Consider the following 15,936-nt stretch of genomic DNA (forward strand, 5'->3'; position numbering starts at 1 on the left):
GTATGTTCCCACTTCAATTTTCCAGCCTCGGTTCAATTATGTGCAGTTCAGAAATTAATTTCTCTTGTGAGGTATGTCCAAATGAGGTATGACCAAAGTTTAGTGAACTTTAAATGTTTACATTTACATATTTTATGCCAAAAATGTAAATTAGTCGAAAAATATTTATAGAATGCGTTTCAAAATTTATATCATAGAATTTTGGATTTCTGAATAGAAACACTAGTCAATCCGAAAAGTATTTGAACACTAAATTTCCCATTCTCGACAAATTTTTGGATGCACTGTAAATTGAATTTTTAAAGCAATACTTTTAGAAATAGGAATATTCAAAATCAATAAGAACAGATGCCAATTACATTTTTTCAAATAAAATCAGCCAAGATATTTCTGAAACCGCAAACATAATTTTCGTACATTTTTACTCGTTCAAATGTCTTGAACACTTTTTGGAAAGTTTCGCGGAAATTCTCAGAAATTACTGTTGAAGTTATGCACTTTCGAGTGGTAATAATTACGGAGAAGTAATTTCGTTTTGTACAGAAACGAAATTTTCATAAATTTTTTCTCGTCCAAGTGTCTCGAACATTTTTCGAAAAGTTTCGAAGAAGTTCTCGGAAATTACTGTTGAATTAATGGACTTCCGAGTGGTAACAATTCCAGAGAAGTAATATCGTTTTATACAGAAATGAAATTTTCAGATGTAACTCTTGGGTGTTCCTCTTATGTCTTGCAGAATATTTTCCTTCTCCGTTAGAATGTAGAGACACCCGATCTCATACTTTCAGTAAATAATGAATCCTGTGTATCATGTCAGAACAACGTGTTATCCATAACATCAAAGAAAGTACGTCGCATTCTCGATATTGTATGTGCTGTCATCGCGAGGGAACAAAAGACAGCTTTTACGAAAACTTCGTTAGACTAGAAACTCTGAATTGTTAAATCGTGTAACAAGGAAATCGTTCAGCCTCCATAAATAATTTTCGCAACGTATATTAAAAAATCTATTGAACAGAAGTAGACCGAGGATAATTATTTATTAAAGCGTTCAAACTGAGTCATTGTTATACGTAATCGACAATTCGGAAAAATATAGATTTAATCACTGGCAGATAATAATAATCGATCAATCGGACATATTGTTGAAAGAATTATTTGAGCGTTTATTAAAAATATACCGATATTTTATTGAAATATTACACCAAATATGAAGTAATAATTGCTTGGCGCTAATTATTAATAATAACAAACGTGATCGTTTATTTTTATCTTATACATGTAGCGAGTTTTATTATTATATTTTGCCTTTCGATAATATATTATTTTGTTTTTTATATTTTATAAATGCGCAGTCGCTGTATTATACAGAAACATCTGCAATTTATTCGTAACAATGTGTGGGGCATGTTCATAGCCGAAAAAATGGGAGATTCTTGCAATCAATAGCTCCCATTAATTTTAGAATTTCAGAATTTCAGAATTTCAGAATTTCAGAATTTCAGAACTTTAGAACTTCAGTCAGAATTTCAGAATTTCAGAACTTTAGACCTTTAGAACTTCAGAACTTCAGTCAGAATTTCAGAATTTTAGAATTTTAGAATTTCAGAATTTTAATTAATTGTGTGTGGTCATTTCTATATATTCAAAATTAATTTACATTTATTTATTAATATACAATTTCAACTGATTTACAAATATCTTGTTAAACTGAATATTAGCATTATCCGAATTTTTAAACGACGTTGATGGAGAGGATAACCAGGGAACTCAATTATTCAGAACATCCTGTTATATCTAAACCATTTTGCCCTTCCTGCTCTCTCACATATTCGAATAGGCAAAGACCCACCGTATTCCCACCTGGATAATGAACTTAATAGACCACTCGTGGCCACCTTGCATCGATGATCTAGTCGTGGCCATTTTGACCGTACAACTCAAAGGACTAAAAGATAATAGCGTCCCTATAGCGCGTGCGCACCCGGAATCAAATTACTGTTTAAACAATCTTCACGACCCTTGTCTGCTCCAGCCTCGACCAATTCGATTTTGAAACGATCTGGAAAAGTCGCGGAAAAGTTTACGGAGTTGCGGCTTCGACTCTATCAAACTGTCGAAATAGTTCCATTTGTTTGACGTCGATTCTTTCCGTCGTTTATGCACGGGTAAACCTGGAAGCACGAACAGAAGCGACGGAAAGAAAGGAACGGAGAACTTCGCCACAGTGAAAAAGGTCAATGTGTCGTTTCAGAAAGCTCTTCCCCCCACCCCTACCATCTCTCCTCTCGTGATTTAAATGTTACCGGATATTAAACTGGTCGATTGGAATAACCGTGTTCCTGGATAATGTCAAATCGACGGATTTCAATGTCGGCGCTAACGACGCACGGTGTTCGAGACATTGCTGAAAAGCCCAATTTTCGAAGTATGAAATCTAAACAAATGTTTGTTGTAAAACATTAATAATATTGGGTTGGAAGCTCGCAATCTCACTATCTTATTTGCTACAAACACATAATGGTAACGAAACTCTCTCTTAAATCTATCTGTTTGGCCAGGAATGTATCCGTTCGGATAATCGAGGCCCTTCTGAGTCATGAACTTCTTTCTTTTGCACAGTGGTGTACATATGTACACGCATAGACTGTGGATTTTTATGCAAAATAAAAATTGTTGTTGCGGGCCGCGAGTTGGACCAGTGTCGACAGATGAGGAGGGAATACAGTAAATCCTCTATAAACGCAAAAGCTTCGGGGAGGTTCGTTTGCAAGCGACTGCGACTCTCCGCGTCTCTTTCTTTCCCATACGCTGTCCTTCCTTGCGCCCGAAACGATCATCGTCAATTAAATCACTAAATACAATTGAAATTATATCGTGCTTGGTCTTATTTTAATCAGAAAAATGCCACAAATATATTGGTGAAAGTTTCATAAGAAAATAAGTAATAATAAAAAAGATGAAATATTGGTGTTACATTGTAGAGGACGCCGTAGTAGTGATTCACTCCGACATACTCGAGCCGAGATCCGATTACTACAGTGGAGGGAATATTTTTTTGTGTTTATCGCAGCGGTTTCCAACCTTTATGCAATTACTACGCCTCCCCAAAAAAAATTTATTTTCCGCGCCTCCCTATCTTTTAATAGATATAATAATATAGACACGTTTTAAATAATAATAACTTTATTACAACGAAATACTGGCGCAAACAAAATTTTGGCACCTCCCCTGGCAATAGTCCGCGCCTCCCAGGTTGCAAACCGCTGGTTTATCGTGTACGGCCTTTTCATAGAGGATTTACTGTAGCATCGTAGACTGCGAACTCAGTTGGACAGGCATGATCTAGATGAATACCGTAGAACTCTTCGAATACCCGAAAACTTGAAACAATAAATACGGTTAACAAAGAACTTTATGGAATGCGATGTGATTTTAGGTCAGACCACCATCAATTCGCGTGTCCGATGTATCATTTTCTATAATATCGAACGAATGTAAAAATCTGTGCCAGACCAGGGAGATACTATCGCGAATGGTATCAGGGGCTGTAATGTCCAGCCGGGATTTCCTATTCAAATTTTTCCTTTCAGGCGAATGGTAGGCTCTATATAGCACGCATCGTTACGACTTTGTGAATATTTGCAAATAGCTGGGATATTTACTCTCTCTCGCGCGCGCCTGCACCAGTGGCAGCAGCAGAACCGTTTGAAAGAAATGCTGTTTGAGCGTGTCCATCGAATTCGAGACCCTGTATAACGTGTCGAATATAAATGCGTTCGTTCTGCAAAACGTTACGAATCAGCTGGGCAACCGGACCGCGCGCGCGCGCGTATCGTTCGCATAGTCTGGGAAAATGATCCTGAGGGAAACCAATTTGTCCGATACACGAACCGAACTGTATCCCCCGTGTAATTTCGCTGAAATGATTTCCGAGCGACCGTATTGTACCGCCATAATAAGATCGTTTTATATATAACGTCCTCGAAATAATTACCGTTTCGCGTCGCGTTCCCTGTATTCTGTACATCACGTTATATTTGCGTTAAAAATCGTCGTTGAAATGTCACTCAAACGTTAAATACAGTTCACTGACTGACTTGTTTTTTTTTTTTATTTGTAAGCATTTTAAACACTTCTGGGTTTATTTCGCTTTACAGGAATAATACAAGTGAATACAGTAACAATGTCCGTTAACACTAAATACAATGCAGATTACATGTTGGTTTTTGGGAAGCAAGGTAATTTTATAATAAAGAAAACAGGCAGACATCTTTTTAAACGATATTTATGTAGATGCTCTCTCTTCAGAAGTTAGGTTTAGACTGATGATGGTCCGGAGCTTGCCGGTACATTTTATACCAATACGTGAGTCATTGTCGTCATGCGGATTCAAAGGGCCGCCGCTCTATCTCTGTTTGTAAACCTAAGATATCGCAGAGATTAATGTAATAGGACCGGCAGAGATGGTCCCTGGAATGTTTAAAACAATAGTTCTCGGAACAGTATTCATTTCTGTATCATGACGTCACATGTCGACACCCGAAGATATGATTCCCCGAATGTATATGTATACAATAGTTCTAGGAACAGATAAACGACGTCATATATCAATATTACAATCTTCGAAAAAAGAATGAATACTAAGAGCAAACTCTTCAACCCAACAAAAACATCCTGTAAACAGGAGCCAAGTTCCTATGGCCGTAAAAAGTTGCGAGATCAAACAAAATACGGCCAAGTTCGTTAGCTTAGAAATACCTGTTGCAATGCTGAAATAAAGCGTTTGTAAAAATTAGTTTAAAAGAACGCTATGTAATTTTTAAAGAGTCACATGGAGGGTTAAATTATTCAAACTTGGCCGCTACCTAACACCTTTTTAACACCAATAATTTAGCCCTCCGTGTAACTCTTTAAAAATTGAATAGCGTTCTTTTAAACTAATTTTTACAAACGTTTTTTTTCAGTATTGCAAGAGGTATTTGTAAGCTAACGAACTTGGCCGGATTTTGTTTGATCTCACAACTTTTTACGGCCATAGGAACTTGACTCCTGTTTACAGGATGTTTTTGTTGGGATCTCATCAATTTTTGTTGCAATTTCATCAATTATCAAGTTGGTGTCAAAGAAAAAAAATCCTTTTCTAATCTGCAAGACAAAATCCAAATTCAATGTATCGAAGATTAACACTTTGCCCCGCTGCTATAGACGGTGCAGTTTCTTTTGTTTACGTTAGAGCGATTGTTTTTTTCATCGGTATTTGTTTGCGACTTCGAAGCTAATAAAACGTATACTTATGTATATTATGCTGCTATGTTCTATCCTACGTACCTATTTCGTAATGTTTTTTTTTCAATACAACCCCTTTAAGGTGTAAAATTTTAAACTTTGATAATTATTCCTTTGAGTGTTTGTTATGGTGGACCTATGTACCAAATTTCAAGCTTGTAGGTCAATGGGAAGTACCCAAAAGGTTTTGATCTGTCAGTCAGTCAGTGACAAGTTTAGCAATTTTTGAGGTCCTATATCTCGGAACCAACTAATGTCGGAAGATTAATGTTTTGTCAATATTGAGACATGATAGCATTTAACAAGTGTACGAAATTACATTTCTCCATCTGCCTCCAGTGCCGAGTTATAAGCCTCTAAAAAACGGCTAAGTTGTTTCGTGTAAAAGGAGGTACATAGTGCGAGAACTTGGTTGATGCACTACCGTGCACCTAGATATTTGGCTTCACTATGAGCGTGTCTACATTAAGAGGTGGTTGAAGTTATTAACTTGCGTCTTTGTGGATTATACAATTCGCATTGCCATATTATGTGATCAAGGGTTTCGCAGCCCTGATTGCATTTAGACTGGCTTTCATTGATAATATCTACCCGCGCTGGTGAAGCAGCTAGGTTATAGTCGGCACGCATTCTGTTCACTTTAACAATTAAGCTTCTCCCAAGTTTTAAATGGGCGAACCAGGTTACAGAGCTTTCATGAAAAAAATTCTGCAAGAATTCTTTTCCCTTAAAAAGACCTTGATTTTTTATAACTTCGAAAGTACGATCTTTAGCTTGTTTTTTAAACTTCTCAAATAAATCGTTGTGTAGGGAGCCGCAGGAATATTTACAGTGTTCATTAAGGTTGCCGATTTGGCTTGTCCTGTCCGCATTTCTGTTGCCTTCAATTCCAAAATGCCATGGAATCCGAAACAATTTAATAAAGCTGTTATGATCATTATTGATCAACAAATTGTATTTTCTTTTAATTTCAAGGATGTATGGGGTAGTTTTAATATCTACTTCAGAGCTTTCCAAAGCCAGGAGCGCACTGAGAGAGTCCGGGAATATGAAACAACTGAGATGTTGATGTTCCAGAGCAATATCGAAAGCACCGTTTAGAGTTTAGAGTTTAGAGCAATACATTCTGCGGTGTACACAGATGCAGATGGGTTAATGGAGCGAGTTATTTCAAGGCTAAGTTCAGGGCAGATACGAGCCGAATCGACAAGTTCACTGGCTTTTATGGGGGAAGAAACTACGCGGTGTATCGATTTCAAATTCTTTTGCATTTAATCTGATACATTTAACGTTAATGTACGTCGAATTTCGTCCGTGTGAAGATATGACTAATGTTAAAAGTTATAACTAGACTGCGGATTATTTATAGCAAAATTGAGTAGATGAAATTAAAAATTGTTGGAATATTTTTAAAATTGAAGATGTCAATATGATTGTCTCTCTCTCCTCTATTAAAATGATTAAGGGAAAAATAACATGCAATTTGGTTTCTACCTTTTGCATTCGGTGCAGAGAATTTTTATTTTGCATGAAGATCCGCAGTCTAGTTGTAACAATTCTCCCGAAGCTGTTGATCGTCCATCAGGAGACGGCAGCGAAAAAAAATTCTGCGCTACATGTCTTCCGCTGTTGGCCGAATCGCTTGACGAAGACAGCAAATGAGCGTGTTAGAGAAGCATTTAATAAATATTGTACTCCTCGTTATCATACAGTTCGATTATTATTATTATTGATTATTGGTAAATTAGATAAATTCTCAGGGTAGTTCTGTATGTACTTCCAAGTACTCGTCGAACACACTTTTTACAAATGTTCCAATTAAGATCCCCGTTATATTAATATCTGCGGTTTCCAGTTCCCATCATTCTTCCAAATTGGTAGCACGTTAGCCGAGCTTCTTCTTACTCTACGCCGGTAAGAAGCGAGCAAATTCAACTACATTGGGACCAGATTTCTCCGAAGTCGGATGCCAGAGCGTGTCTCCAGTGTATTAATTAACGGCGCGACTACGTGTTTCTTTTTAATTAATCGAGAACGGTTTGTATCTCTGCTCGATGTGCTCGGACAATCTACGAGCAAATTGTTGGATGTTAGCGTCTCGTCTTTGCGAGGTTCTCCGCTGTCGTGCCTTTGTGTTCGATCAGTACGCAAGTTCGTGGCTAATTTTCGAGTGTCAATACATTCGATAAAGATTTATCATCACAGTGCTAAAGGAATTAGTCCCAGATTTGCACAGATTCAAGATTTGTAACTAATCGAAGTAGAGAAATGAGCATCAACAGTCGCAGCGTGTGTTTCCCGATGAAAATTAATTGTAGTAAGAATGGAAAAATTTCTTAAAATATATATTCACTTATTAACAAGTTTCGTGATCTACATACTTAGTATTCAAATAATAAATTACATCATTTCAGCATAATTTAGTTTGCATGGAACAGTATTTAAACATCTGCAAACTTATTTACATAAAATTTCGGAAGAGTGTTCCGACTGAAAATAAGAATCGTTTAATTTTTTTTTATGTTTAAATGCATTTTTGATTTCATAATGTTATAGCTGACGTAAATACGAATTCAACAACTTACTAAAATAGTTGTTTCCGATTTTTCGAGTCGAATGCAACCCCACTGTACGATGTTCGGATAGTAGAACGTTCAGATAATCAAGGTTTTACCGTTGTTATTCGGCGTCTTCCTCCGAATTCCCTCGGTTGTTTTAGCGACAAAACGGTATTTCTTTCCTGGCGAGAAATGATAAGAGGAGCCGTAAAATGTACGGCCCCGAGAGCAGGAGACCCCCATAAAACTCGTAAAACGCGTTCCTAGCGTATGCTCTCGCAACGTGGCCACGTTATCATTAGCAAAAGGATCCCGAAAACTGCCTGCAGCCAAGGATCGACCATTTCGGTCGAGTTAGCAACAGGCGTAAACACCTGCACCTAACGTTAATAGGATCAGCCTGTGCGAGGGGGCCCCATTACTTTCTCATGGCGCGATATTAACTCGCGGGGAATCCCCCGCCGAAGGATAGGGGGAACGACATCGAGGAGGAGAGCACTTCCCTTTTCAGCGATCTGTTAAACGGCAAACGAACCGAGGCGTTTATTGGAGGAGTGCTAAAGCTTGTTCCCGATTTGGAGATGAAACAGAAGCTTACGGTAACAACTTAAGGTAAACAGTTTTATCGATCAGTCGTGTGGGCTTTGAATTCTCGGTACGCGTTCAGGAACGGTAGTGCACGACGCTCTTCTCAAATAAACGTGACATTTATTCGGAAGTAAAATTAAAACCATGCTGGACCACTCGAGAATACGCTAAGTGCTCTTCCTAAATCTCTCGAAGTAATAGCCTTGCGGTTTCACTCGAAAATTCAGGGGGAACGTTACTCCTTGATATCGTGACACGTGCACGACAGAGACGAAACGCGTCACGCGATCGTATCGTAGTGGAAGGGTGGGGGAACATCGTCGTGGAAGGAGAAGATAAAGTGGGAGACACAACCCAGAAAAATCAAATGGAAGACATAATTATTGCATTTTTTACCAGCTTTATTCATTTAAGTATAGTAATTAAAACGATACTGACGATTAGGGATGGGATCAAGTAGCTCGCGAACAGGCTCGACCTTTGATTCATTGAATTCGAACTCTCTCTACAAGTACTTCGAAAAACAGAAATAGTACTCGTAAGTATACTCGAACCTGTGCCAGACAGTTTCGAACCTTTTACAAGTACTTTGGTAAACGGAAATAATACTTGCAAGTATAAATTCTATGAATATCGTACTGGGAATTCTCTGATCTTGCTAATCATTATCTTTTTCACCTTTAAAATCAATTATGTTGTCCTTGGATAAAAAAAAGATATAGTATAAAACCAAGTATTGTAAATGAAATGAGTACAATTTGAAATAGGAGGATTAAAATATAATAATTTACGAGTTCTAATGTACAAGTCCCAGCTTATGGAAATTAGTAGAGGAACAATGGAATTTCTATTTGGCTGCTGTTCATTGTCATCGATGCAAGCAATTTGAAGCCAGCAAATAATGCGATCGAACAACTGGAAGCTTTGTACAAACGGAATTGTTTTCGTCGAATGTCGATGGAGATTTCAATATTTTCTGATTAAATCGAACACGCTGAGCAAGAAAGAATATTCTGATAGTTCCAGAATATTTCTGGAACCTCAAACTCATCTGCACCTCGAATTCCATAAGCTTATGCGCCGCAATGATTACTCCTTCAGTTGTAATAATTTCGCTGCAGAGAAAATACATTTATTACTTGACTGGTTAAATATGATTATAAAGGAATGGAATTTTATTTCGTACGAAAAGAATTGCATAATATTTATATATTGTATTAAAATTTGTATAATTTAATTTTCATTATACTAACATTTATATAATTTAATTCATATTATACTAAAATTGATTGTATAATGTAATTTACTATACTACAATCTATTCTTATACTAAGATCATTTCACATTTTAATTTTGCATTTCCTTCAGAGAATTCTTTTTAACATATTTTTAAGACTACCAGGATTATAATAAAATGAAAAAATCAACTTTAAATTGTCAAGGACAGAAAAGAGTACTTCAACATTTTCTTTACGAGACACTTTTACATGAACCTACATATAATATTTCGCTGTAAATTTAGTACCTCTTATTACGACATATTGTACGTTTTCTTATTAAAACGAACGATTCGATTTTTATTCGAATTATCTGAAATTGCACAACGAATTATAATAAATAGAAATGATTTGGTATAAACAAGTTTCAAACTTACGCCAATGATTAGAATTTCTTTGTCTTCAGTCATCTCGTAGAAGAAAAATAGAAATGATTGTCTACGATATGTTCACATTTACTTCAATACTTCATAATTATTTTGTGACAGATTTTGCAAAGGATTAATAGTAAATTTAACGAATATTGTTAAAGTAGATATGTTACATTTATTAGGTCGACTATAGTCATCTTCAGTGAACATAGGGTTAATTAAATGTTCGCGAACAGTCTAAAATTTATGGGATTTTCTATATTCGGTCGTTTCACAAAGCCCAATAAAAACATTGAGAATTTCATGTTCGCTATCTGAAATTAACTTTGGCATGCACTTTGTGTATCAACGATGGTGGATTCTGCTATGGTATACATAACGATCGGGATGCTTGATAAATTCCATACTTGTGGCATGCTCGTGCTCGTCGGTAAATTAATATCGCAGGACTGGTTGGAGATGATTTGCTGCGTAGATGAGTAGGCTGCGCGGATGTTCATGCAAATTCGAAATTTTCTACGGCAATCCTCAGAAAAGGGAATGAAGCAGACATTTATTATGAACGAATTCACCGCGAATATGACACTGATCGGCATTGTTCTTCAAAGATATAAATTTGTAGAAAATTCACAATATTAAAAACCAATTTATACAGAAGAAAATGAAACAGACCTTTATTGCCGATGTGCATATGCAAATTCTCATTTTCGTTCGTGAATTTATCAAGAAAAAAATGTATACATCCATTTATACATCAATTTACGAAAATGAAACAAACTTTCATTTTTGTCGAGCATTATTAAACATTTATAATGTAACTTTTCTGAAAAGGAATACGTTATCTTTCGATTATGTAAAAGCTAATATTTGTTTATTGGAATATTTTTAACATTAAACCCACACCGAGCCTTAAAAGTACCTGATACACAAGTTCCCTTATAAAAATGACAAGATTGATTTTATTTAGACTTTGTGCGGCCCCGATTGTATATTTCAATAATTGTAAAATAATAATCTGGAATCTGGTGGTGGTAGGTTCAGAGTTAATTTGTCTGCGAGATGCACAATTTATCTGTTTAAAAACTACTGGGAAAATAATTCCCATAAAGTGCACAAATTCCGATTGGTCAAGTACTGTTTGTCATGGGTCATCATATCATGGATCTCATATTACAATGAGCGCAGGAATAAATGAACTAATTTAATAGTTCTCCGCAATGAAGCAGCTTTATCATTACGATAATTACAAAGCTGGGGGTTTTAAATGGGTCATCCTGTGCCGTCTCGTTGATCCAGTGTTAATAATCTCCGGTAATTGACTACGCCTAGCGTAACCGATGCAGGTGTTTGTCAAGGAGCACGCCATCCACAGATGGAGTTCCCCGCGTGCTTTCGATCCCTTTCACGCACTGCCATTAATGTTGCGCGTTGACCCAAGAATGCTACTCCCAAGACTCTCAAGAGACCTTACCAGCGGATACAGAGAAATCCAAGAGAGACTGTCCCACAGTAGGGTTGCCATCCATAAAATCGTGAACCCAGGACGAACGGCATAAAAACCGCCGACCAGAGTTGGGCAGAAATTTTATTTAAATAAAAATCTCGAATAAAGTAGGTTTAAACCCACTTCGAAAATTTTATTTAAATAACATTTTTGCCCAACTCTGGCCCCGACATTTCCGTCTGAAACCCCGACTTTGTCAACTATGCACTTTTTGAGTTAGATATGATACCATAAAGAAAAATTTCGGACGCCAAATTCGGGCAAAAAATATATATTTATTACGATAATGATCAGTAGAGATAGAAATAATTTTTTAATGAATTATAGTGCAAATTTCATCCTGATACTTCTTATGGTTCAAGAGTTATAGTAAAATCACCTCGATCCAGTCCACCGTGTAAAAACAGTTCAAATTCTAGTTTCTTTCGGAATGTTTTCCTTTTATATTGCTAAATAAATATTAGGTTGTCCCAAAAGTTGATTTTCGATTCATGCACATAATACAAATCCATGTTAGGAAGTACTAAAACATTAGCATAAAGATTATCGCATTGTTTGTATTTATTTAGCAACATTAAAGGAACACATTTTGAAAGAAACTTTTGGGACAACCTAATATATAATATATACATTCTTGCGCCATGTTGTACAAAATTAGTAAAAGGTCTAAAAAATGGAATTACTACACTGGTTACAAGACGTGGTGGGGATAGCCACGACGCAACAGTGGTTCGGATAATAGACGCTCTTCTGTACATCGATCAAAAACAGTCCGATTTCCCTCGTGTTTGGGCTCATTTGAATCGGAAGAATCTCAGTTATCGATTGGTGCTATGCAGACAAGTCGACAATTACTACAGGAATTTAATTTCTGCTGGTTGAACCCCGATGTATGTTCTCCTCGACAATCGCAGAGCTTTCGCTCCCAAGATTATAATCTGCTGGAATTCGGTGTGAAGTGGTGACAAGCGCGAGAGGAACTCTTCAAGTAACTCTTGAGACTAGCTCTCATGCAGACACGTAGCATAACAAAGACCGGGGCGGCACGGTAGTAAACCGCGGAGAACTCGGAGATTCACGGATTCCACGCACAGATAGCACTCGATGTCGTCATGCTCTCGCCACCGATAACGTATGCCACGGATACAACACTAGTTTCGACCGGGTTTACGATGCGAACGTGACTTCTTTGGTATTTTTCAGATTAAGATGTACCCACACCTCCGTGCACCGTGTCATTATACCGTTTCGGCTCGTTATCTCTATCGTCGAAAGACCTCCGAACCCTTATTTAGAGTTCACAGAGTTCGCCGTGCGCCTGAATAGTTGATGCGACATAACTCCGCGGGAAATTTTGGCACAGAATGCCAGATCAGGGGATTGACAAGAATTGAGGGGAAAGGGTTTAGTAAAAGAGATTAGTCACGTGACACTTGCGAAGCGTGGGGGAATAGCGTGGTAGAGGGGGAAAAGGAATGCACTATGAACCTTCATCTCAACTATGAACCGTGGTCTACATACTACAAGTATACCTACCCTTAAGTATCTTCTTCAGTTACGATGATATGAAAAATATTTTGTATCAAATTAATAGGAAATGAGTATTATATTTAATTTTGGTCGTGTAGAAGTCGAAGAAAGTATACAGTATATAATTAAATTATTAGTCGACTGCGGATCTTTATGCAAAATAAAAATCGTCTGCATCGATTGCAAGAAATAGAAACCAATTTGAATGTTATAACTTACCTCAATGATTTTAATAGAAGAGAAATGCTATATCGACATCTTCAATTTTAAAAATTGTTCAACAATTTTGAATTTCATTCACTTAATTTTGCTGTAAATGCATGAAGATTTGCAATCTAATTGCTAGAGTCAGAGTACGAAAAATGTAATTGATCGTTTATGACGTCTGTGACGGATAATATTGTCTATAACGTCGTTAAACAACATCAACGTAGAAATAATAACAATTCAATGTAGACTTGCATTTAAAAATATGTTTTGTAATATACTCGTCCATTGATACCATTCAAACTATTTCGTACCCTACTTTATCACATACAAAATGCTTTTTATACCATCATAACTGAAGAACATAGTTTTAGGAGGTTACCTTTAGGTAGACCACCCTGTAAGCTAGCGTTTCAATTATTTTCTCATCCGCCGGCGCTCTTTAAATATTGTCGCGAACAAATGTAACGGGTTTTACAAAGGTCGAATTACGGTATTTGAGGACGCAACAGATTTAGCAGGATTGGTTCTGCAGTACACATTGACTTTGTAGACACGATGGACTTGTTGATTTGTAAATATCGTATATAATTCTAGACTCGACCGCTTTGCACACTGCCGGGATTCAACTACTACAAATACATAGATAGTATTTTTGTTAGAGTTATTTCCTGTCCCTCTCCATTGTAAAGGACGGCCCTTCGAGTAAATAATCAGCGCACCGCGTGCAAATGCCACCGGGGTCTGATTGATCTAGAGATCAGCCGCAGACCGTAACAAATGCTGAATGATAAAATTAGATTTACGTAACAATTATACCCATTCGATTGTATAATAGTGTGCTCACAGGTTCGGTGATTAATATTAGGTAACCAAGAGAGACCGTTCGTTTATGTGTAAATGGAAGTGCTCTGCAGTTGTTTATTTAAAGCAGCGAATAGTTTATTCGTTGGAATGTTTACCTTCACGTTCGATCGCTCTGTCCCAACGAGACGGTAACCTAAAAATCCTATTTTTTTTAGCTTCATCGTTTCTATTCTGGAAACATTGGCACACCAGTTTCGTAGTTAGTGCAATTTCAAGCAGTAAAAAGATTAAAAGGATTTAAGAACGTCGATGCGTTATTTCGAATTTTTTAAAAAGTTTCCATTTGTCTTTAGTTTCTTAAAATCAAAATATATTAAACTGGAAATTATTTGACTGTTACAACACTAACGATTAGTTAAAATATCCGTCGACGTAGAAGGGGTTCGATAGAGTGGGAGACAAGTCTTGATCTCGCGACATTGGGTACTACAGTGTTCTCACTGTAACTATGGGAAAGATCTCTACTGTACAGGGCTGTAATTCAACCCTATGGATTTTTGGGGCAAAATGTAAAGAAAAATTTGTCTGCATAGGTATTTGTGAAATTTATTGATTTTTAAAAGATGAGTGTACAATACTTTACAATTTTAAACATATCACAGATAGCATTCCTAGAAAATCTTTGGAAATTTTCCATTCGTCAACTTTCTATTGGGTTGGAACGAAAGTTCTTCGCGTTTGTAAATTAAAATTGAAAGCTAAGATTCAAATATTTATTCATAGATTTATTCAACAACATATTTTCCATTCTGTTCTGTTACTTTTTGCCATTCTCAAGGTAACTTCTCGTGTTATTGAATACACATACGAATAAATACCTTAATTTCATCTTCGATTCTTAATTTGAAAACGCTACGAACTTTCTTTCCATCCTAATATTTCCTGTTTCATCAGCCTGAGGTGTATTTGCACCCAATCCACAGAAAGAAAGATCTCTACCGTAACTGTTAAAAGTCTATCCCCGCCACCGGGCGAAGAAGGACCACTTTGAAGAGGACGCGCCATCGACGTGGAAGAAGATAGAGACGGTGAACGTTGTTGACGTGATTCCACGAACTTGCTGAACAGACCTAGTCCGACTGAAACCCGACTTGGAACGTGTGTCAAGCGGAAGGAGCTCGCAGGGTTCCGCGCAGTGGTGAACGGTAGCTTGCGCGATAGAGGGAGCGATAATAATCCGATGGAACGACGATCCTGATCACGTCGTTGCTGGAACGGTAAACGCGTGTCGTTAAAAAGCCTAAATCTCGGTGCAAAACGCAGCCCGGAGCCGGCGCGCAAGAAGTGAGAGTGCATGGCCGGTTGTACGGTGGACCAGGAAGTAGCACGATGGTACACTAACCGCACGAACTTTTTCTCATTGCCTGGTACTTTACGTAATTGACTTCCTAGTAGCAGTCGCGGATGGCACGGGTCCGAAAGGAGGCACGCCAAGCTGGGGCAGTTTAGCGCGCCGCGATTGCGCCAGCCGACAACGACGAGAGAGAGAGAGCGTGAGAGGGGGAGAAGAGAGACAGAACACGTGGGGAGACCCAAGCCCGACTTCGCGAGAGCCAGCTCTTTTTACAAGTAAGCACATAATAATGGGAGTGTAAAATTCATAAAGCACGCTCGGTGCCGGCCTAACACCGGAGGAATCTCGGTTGTTTTCAGTATAGAGAGTGGGGACTCGCTGAGAGTCGAGAGTCCATCCGAACGTCATTCCCTCGTTTCCGTTCTTCTCTTTCTCTCTGTCTCTCGCCTCT

The 15,936-nt window shown here is 37.6% G+C and overlaps 1 protein-coding gene across 7 annotated transcripts in view; it reads left to right on the top strand.

Moving 5' to 3' along the window:
* Nucleotides 1–15,936, top strand: part of LOC143214010 (CCR4-NOT transcription complex subunit 6-like) — a 591,839-nt gene that overhangs the window by 194,417 nt on the left and 381,486 nt on the right. Inside the window, exon 6 of one of the 7 annotated variants that reach the window (XM_076434476.1) lies at nt 1–1,542. The exons of 4 other annotated variants lie outside the window; for them this stretch is intronic. In XM_076434476.1, the coding sequence (XP_076290591.1) occupies nt 1–171 (171 nt within the window). In that variant the 3' untranslated portion in view covers nt 172–1,542. 2 more of the 7 variants (XM_076434475.1, XM_076434480.1) reach the window with 2 other exon arrangements.

The sequence above is a fragment of the Lasioglossum baleicum genome, chromosome 12 (genome assembly GCF_051020765.1).
Source record: "Lasioglossum baleicum chromosome 12, iyLasBale1, whole genome shotgun sequence".
NCBI classification, from domain to species: Eukaryota; Metazoa; Arthropoda; class Insecta; order Hymenoptera; family Halictidae; genus Lasioglossum; species Lasioglossum baleicum.